The following is a 7,553-nucleotide window of genomic DNA, read 5'->3' on the forward strand; positions in this document are numbered from 1 at the left end:
GCTCTTCCTATGCGCCAGGTATTGTACTAAGTGCTGGGGTAGATACAAGTTAATCTGGTTGGACACACTCTTAGTCACACACAGGGCTTAGTCTTAATTCCCATTTTATAGATGAAGTAACTGAAGGACAGAAATGAAGTGGTTTGTCCAAAGTGTCAGAGGCGACAAGTGGCGGAGCTGGAATTAGAACCCAGGTCCTTCTGATTCCTAGGACCAGGCTCTATCCACTAGGCCATGTTGTTTCATATGGGAATCCTCTGGTAAAAGCCAGAAACTTGGAAAACCTACGTGGAATAGCCCAGAGGAACAATCAACGCATTGCCTCACGTACATAAATATAGGCAAATAGGTAAGACTGCGCACTCAAGAGAATTATCTTCATTTCAACATCTGCAGCTACTTTATGGCTGCAATAATCATGACGGCGGCTATTAAGTGCTTAGCATGTACCAAGAGCTGTGCTAAGCAAGGGGGTAGACACAAATTAATCCAATCCGTCAGAGTCTCGGCACCACAAAAGGCTTCCCGTCTACAAGGGAGAACAAACATTTTATCCCGCTTTTATAGACGAGGAAACTGAGGCCCAGAGAGGTTAAGAGACTCTCCCGAAGTCACACAGTAGGCAAGCGGCAGAGGCGGGACCTCAATTTGGGGAGGCTTCTCTTTCCATCGGGCTCCCCGGCCGAGAGGGTCGGCTTCTTGAAGGCAGAGAACAAGTCACAAGTTTCTGTAGCATTATTAATTGCATTTATTGAGTACGTACTGTGGGGAAAGCAGTGTTCTAAGCGCTTAGTACTCTCCGAAGAGCTTAGTACAGTGCACTGCACCCGCCGGGGACTCAACAACTACCATGAGCTACCTAGTCAACCCTGATGTTGAAAATTTATTACCCCAGATGACGAAAGATGACTTTCGTGCAGGATAATAATTATTATTATTAAGGCGCTTGTTAAGCGTTTGCTATGTGCCAAGCATTGTTCTAAGCCCTGGGGTGGCTACAAGTTAATCACGTTAGACACAGTTCCTTGACCCATACGGGGCTCACGGTCTTCATCCCCATTTTACAGATGAGGTCTCTGAGGCCCAAGGAAGTGACGTGACTCGCCCAGAGTCACACGGCAGACGGGTGGCAGAGTCGGGATTCGAACCCAGTTCCGGCTGACTCTCGGGCCTGTGCTCTACTCACTTCTCTCCTGCCTCGATTTCCCTGCTTCTCTCCTAGCGCCCTTGTTCTTTGCTGCCCTGCTGGCTCCCTGCCCTGGGGAACTGGGGTGCGGTTGAGCACAAATTTGTGGGTGTTCCCTGAGCCCCCTCCTATGGGTGTGTATCTGCTTTGGGACCAAAGCGATTTGCCAATTTGTACTTCCCAAGCGCTTAGTACAGTGCTCTGCACATAGTAAGTGCTCAATAAATACGATTGATGATGATGATGATGATGACCCAGTCAACGTTTTTGGGTGTGCAGGAGTCCCAACTTCTTTGTCTCCGCCATCTACGTGTGAAGCGCCGAGAGGGGAGAGGAGAGGGGCGACAGATGCAGGGAAGGGGGAAGGAGAGAGCTGCAGAATCGGTCCTCCGCAATATTGTGGTATTTGTTGAGCGCTTACTACGTGCCAGGCACCGTAGGAAGCGCTGGGGTGGATGCAAACAGGTCGGGTTGGACGCGGTCCCTGTCCCACGTGGGGCTCGCGGTCTTCATCCCCATTTTCCAGGCGAGGGAACTGAGGCCCAGAGAAGCGAAGTGACTCGGCCAAGGTCACGCGGCAGACGAGTGGAGGAGTCGGGATTAGAACCCGGGTCCTTCTGATTCCCAGGCCCAGGCTCTATCCGCTCGGCCACACTGCTTCTCTAGGCCCAAGCAGGGTGTTGGGGAGGGAGTAGTGGGGGGTCCTGAACTCTCCGGCTTTATTGGCCTCCTTCTGTAGGGGCTCCAGCATCACCCTGGCAGGGGGGCGTGGAAAAAGAGAACCCAGCCTTTGTTCTAGTCCTTTGGGCACTGCCCACTCCCCTACAGGGAGGGTAATAATAATAATAATAATAATAATAATTGGCATTTGTTAAGCACTTACTATGGGCAAAGCACTGTTCTAAGCGCTGGGAAGGATACAGGCTGATCAGGTTGTCCCACGTGGGGCTCACAGTCTTCATCCCCTTTTTACAGATGAGGGAACTGAGGCCCAGAGAAGTTAAGTGACTTGCCCAAGATCACACAGCAGACATGTGGCGGAGTCGGGATTCGAACCCATGACCTCTGACTCCAAAGCCTGGGCTCTTTCCACCGAGCCACGCTGCAGAGAGCAGGGGGAGCTGAACAGGGAGTGTCGGGGGAGAGGCAGGGGAGAAAAGGGAGGAGAAGGAAGGAAAGGGCAATGGATGAAACTGGAATGAGGTGCCGCGGGTGGTCACATCAAATTAAAGGATGGCCAAGACTGTTAAAGCCCTCACCCCGACACAGAGAAAAGGGAACAGAGCTAGAGGCCTGTGGGCGGCTCCCGACTGCCCCGTCCCCCGGGATTTAACTCGTCTCCGGTTCTAATGAGAGGCTGGCATTCTCAGACTCGGCCTCGCACCAAAATGAGGCCCTGGAAATAACTGCTTCTAGTAAGCGTGGCATTTTATTTCTCAAGATGAAATCCAGAAGCATCCTCCAACGCATTACGGTTCCACGGTAGCGGCTAAGGAAGGCACTGCAAAAACAGCGAAGGCCTTTTGCAAGCCAAGTTTAAGGTGAGAGGAATGTCGGGCAAATTGCCCGTCGCAGGTGGGCAGGCCACGGGCCATTTGGGCTTCCTGACGTAGATCTGGACCTCAAAACCGTGTTTTTCCAAAATCGACACCTCTCCTCCGTCCGAATGAGCCGTGTCTGGAAACAGAGGAGCCATCCGAACGTCTTATCTGGCTGGCTCACGCTGCCTCGGATGCCAAACCGACACGGTCTGGTCTGTACGAACTTTTCTTGAGGAAGCAAAACACGCCCACCTGCGAGCAACCGCCATACCCTGGTAGTTTGCTTTTCCCTACCGGGCTTTAGATTTCCAGAGTAAAACGAAGAACCGTTTAGTTTCACTTTCTGATGCCTCAAAGGGCTCACCCACTTCTGCTTCCAATTCTCCCCCGGCCATTTCAATACTGCCCACTGCGGAATGGAAACGTGCTGAGAAAAGCACCCCTGGCAGACAACTTGACTGCTGGGTCTGTGGATAGAGTCAGAAATCCTGGTGCGTGACGTAGTGGACGGAGCACGGGCCCAGGATTCAGAAGGTCATGGGTTCTAATCCCGGCTCCGGCCTCGGGCAAGTCACTTCACTTCTCTGGGCCTCAGTGACCTCATCTGTAAAATGGGGTTGAAGACTGTGAGCCCCATGCGGGACAGGGGCTGTGTCCAACCCCATTTCAGCTCTATATGTTGCCAACTTGTACCTCCCAAGCGCTTAGTGCTCTGCACACAGTAAGTGCTCAATAAATATGATTGAATGAATGAATTTCCTTGTATCCACCCTGGTGATTAGTAAAGTGCCTGGCCCACAGAAAGCGCTTCAAAAATACATTATCATTATTATTATTAGTGCAGAAATCTCTCCTTGGTCCTGTCAACTTACTTGGGGTTTCTCCATCCTAACAAGGGAGTAGCATTAGCGACAGTCCAACCGGTCTACAAAATCCCCAGAGTACCATTCCTGAATTTCCTCACGCTCATTTCAAAGTCACAATGCTCGGAGCCTATTTCACGCCCCTCCACCTTCATTCCAAGCTGACTTGTTTTCCCCCATCTGGAGGCTGGACGGGCAGAGCAAGAAGGGGAAAGCGCTGCACTCAACTCAGCTCCGTCGCCTGCACCGGGAGGTGGGAAGGAGTTTCTGGAAAACCGAGAGGTCGGCGCCAACTCGCTGCCATCAAGAAAGTGAAGGCAGCTCAGGGCTCCAGCTATGCCCCAGGCAGAGATTCCCAGGGATAGCATGGCCTAATGGATAGAGACCGGGCCTGAGAGTTGGAAGGTCATGGGTTCAAATCCCAGCTCCGCCAACTGTATGTGACTTTGTGCAAGTCACTTAACTCCTCTGCGCCTCAGTTACCTCACCTGTAAAATAGGGATTAAGACTTGAGCCCCACATGGGACAACCTGATTACCTGTATCTACCCCAGTGCTTTGAAGAGCACTTGGCACATAGTAAGCGCTTAACAAATACCATCATTATTATTATTCCCACCTCGGGGAGACCCTAATTTTTCCACGGCCCAGGAGCCAGGAGATCTGGGGTCGATTACCAGCTTTTCTCAGCTATTACATGGGCATAAAGTACTTGCTCTCCCTTTCTATCATCATCATCATCAATCATATTTATTGAGCGCTTACTGTGTGCAGAGCACTGTACTAAGCGCTTGGGAAGTACAAGTTGGCAACATACAGAGACAGTCCCTACCCAACAGTGGGCCCACAGTCTAAAAGTCTCTGACTGGGAGCCCACCATGTGGGCTAGGGGCTGCAACTGCTACGGCTGCCTGAGCACAGTGCTTGGTGCATTGTAAGCACTTAATATGACATCACTCCACTCCTCAAAATTTCCAGTGCTTACCCCTTTCTTCCCCACAGTCAAGCAAGAAGTTTCTAGCCAGTAGCTTCTGCACCAGCGTGTGCTTGGGGATGTTTACCCCATTTATGTATTCTTTCGTTAATTTCTCCATCTCCAGGGGAATGCCAGTGTGGGAGTTTTCCTTCCTGACCCAAGTATTTGTAAATAATTTCCATTTGCCAGCCTCCATAATTAGATTGTAAAGTCCCTGTTGTAAGGGACCACATCACTGACTTTAAATTCTCTCCCAGGGGACGAACACGGCAACCCAGCCCACGGTAAGCGCCCAGTACAGTCCCTGGACCACGACAAGCGTCCGATACAGTCTCTGGCCCATGACAAGCATTCCATACAGTTCCTGGCCCACAACACACACCCAGTATAGTCCCTGGCACACAACAAACACCCAATACAGTTTGTGGACCAAAGCAAGCGCTCAGGACAGTCCCCTGATCCACAGTAGATGAACAGTCCAGCATCAGGCCCAAAACAAGCGTCCATTACAGCACCAGGCCCATAGCAGGTGCCTTGCCTAGATCACGTGCTCGACAAGCTACATCAGTTGAGCTCTGAGGTGTGCGAGGGTGGGCGACACCTCAACCCCCCCAAAATTCCACCTAGATCATGGGGGGCGACCCCGGGACCCAAGTCCCACCCAAGAGAAGCAGCATGGCCGAAGGGGCTTGGGAGTCAGAAGGATCTGGATTCTCATCCCGCCTCTGCCACTTGTCAGCTGGGTGTCCTTAGGCAAGTCACTTTGCTTCTCCGGGCCTCAGTTCCCACATCTGTAAAATGGGGATTGAGGCTGGGAGTCGCAAGAGGGACAGGGACTGTGCCCAATGCGATTAGCTGGTATCCACCCCAGTGCTTAGTACCGTGCCTGGCACATAGTAAGCGCTTAACAAATACCACAAAAAAGGTGCTCCGGAGGCTGCCGGGGCCTCCATGTCTCATCGCCCACTTCTCCCTCAGCACCCGGGCCTTCGTTCCACTTGACATCCCTCCTCACACGTCTGACACTCTTTCCCTTTCTGTCTCCCACCCCACATCCCCAGGGGGGGCCTGGGAACGGGGGTGGGAGGGTTGAGGAGCAGAAGGAGAAAGAGGAGCAAGAGGAGGAGGAGGAGGAGAAAGAAGATGAGGAGAAGGAGGGCAAGGAGGAGGAAAAGGAAGATGAGGAGAAGAAGTTGGAAGAGGAGGAGAGGGAGGATGAGGAGAAGGGGATGAGGAGAAGGAGGATTAGAAGGAAAAGGAGGATGAGGAGGAAAAGGAAGATGAGGATGAGGAGGATGAGGAGAAGGGAGAGGAGGAGTAGGAGGAGGATGCAGAGAAGGAGGATGAGGGGATTAGGAGAAGGAGGATGAGGGGGAAAAGGAGGAGGAGGAGGAGGATGAAGAGAAGGAGGATGAGGAGAAGAAGTGGACTGGAAAGAGGATGAGGAGGAGGAGGAGGAGGAGCAGGAGGGGGAGGAGAAGAAAGATGAGGGAGAGGGAGGGAGAGGAGGAGGATGGAGAGGAGGAGGATGGAGAGAAGGAGGGTGATAAGGATAAAGAGGAGGATGAGGAGAAGGAGGATGAGAGAAAGATGAGGAGAAGGGAATGAAGAGGAGGAGGTGAGGAGGAGAGGAGGTGGAGGAGGAAAGGAAGATGAGGAGAAGGCAGAGGAGGAGGAGAAGAGAGCTGAGAAGGCGATGAGGAGAAGGGGATGAGGAGAAGGAGGAGGATGAACAGAAGGAGGATGAGAAGAAGATGAGGAGAAGGATGATGAGGAGGGAAGGGGATGAGGAAGAGAAGGAGGATGAGGATGAAGAGACGGAAGATGAGGAGAAGGAGATGAGGAGAAGGAGAAGAGGGTGAAGAGACGGAGGATGAGGAGGTGGCGGAGAGAGAGAAGGAGAAAGAGGATGGGGAGAGGATGTGGAGGAGGAGAAGGAGGATGAGGATGAAGAGGAGGATGAGGATGAAGAAAAGGAAGTTGAGGATGAAGAGATGGAGGGTGAGGAGAGGATGTGGAGGAGGAGGAGGATGAAGAGATGGAGGCTGAGGATGAAGAGATGGAGGATGAGGAGATGATGAGGAGAAGGGGATGAGGATGAAGAGATGGGGGATGAGGAGGAGGATGAGGAGGATGAGGATGAAGAGACAGGGGATGAGGAGGAGAAGGAGGATGAGGATGAAGAGATAGGGGATGAGGAGAAGGAGGCTGAGGATGAAGAGATGGAGGAGGAGGAGAGGATGTGGAGGAGGATGAGGATGAAGAGGCGGAGGTTGAGGATGAAGATGGAGGATGAGGAGGGGATGAGGAGGAGGTGAAGGGGATGAGGATGAAGAGCTGGGGGATGAGGAGAAGGAGGATGAGGATGAAGAGATGATAGGGGATGAGGAGGAGAAGGAGGCTGAGGATGAAGAGATGGAGAGTGAGGGTGAAGAAACAGGGGATGAGGAGGAGAAGGAGAGAGAGGCTGCGGAGAGGCTGTGTCGGGGGCGTCCTCACCGAAGTCCAGGAACTGCTTGATGGACAGCGGCGAGGGCGAGAAGCGGGAGTAGCGCTCGATCTGCACGGGCACCGGCTGCCTCAGCAGCCAGCGGGACAGGCGCATCCTCGGGCCGGGACGGCGGGGGACGGCCGGGAGGGGGCGGGCGAGCGATCCCGCCGGGCGGCGCGGAGGAGGAGGCGGAGGCGGAGGAGGCGGCGGCGGCGCCCCCCCCACGGCCCCAGCGGAGCCGCCGCGGGCTGTGGCCCCGCCCCCTGGCCCCCCGCCCGCCTCACCCCGCCCGCGCAGGCGCTCTGCGGCCCTGGGGGCGCGCGCCTCCCAGCTCCCGCCCGCTGCGCATGCGCGCTTCCCCGCTCGGGGCCGACCCCCCGCCCTCCATCAGCGCATGCGCACCGCGGCGCCTCGCGCCCAGCACGTACACCCCCCAGGCCACGCCCCCTATCCCCACTCTGCGATCCCATTGGCTCCAGTCGAGGCGGGGGCGGGGC

The 7,553-nt window shown here is 54.1% G+C and overlaps 1 protein-coding gene across 1 annotated transcript in view; it reads right to left on the minus strand.

Annotated features, from left to right (window-relative positions):
- Positions 1-7,222, minus strand: part of PDK3 (pyruvate dehydrogenase kinase 3) — a 38,752-nt gene extending 31,530 nt beyond the window's left edge. Inside the window, exon 1 of the mRNA XM_038757399.1 lies at positions 7,065-7,222. Within this exon, the coding sequence (XP_038613327.1) occupies positions 7,065-7,170 (106 nt within the window). The 5' untranslated portion in view covers positions 7,171-7,222. The remainder of the gene's footprint in view (positions 1-7,064) is intronic.
- Positions 7,223-7,553: the final 331 nt, after the last annotated feature.

The sequence above is a fragment of the Tachyglossus aculeatus genome, chromosome 15, assembly GCF_015852505.1.
Source record: "Tachyglossus aculeatus isolate mTacAcu1 chromosome 15, mTacAcu1.pri, whole genome shotgun sequence".
Taxonomy (NCBI): domain Eukaryota; kingdom Metazoa; phylum Chordata; class Mammalia; order Monotremata; family Tachyglossidae; genus Tachyglossus; species Tachyglossus aculeatus.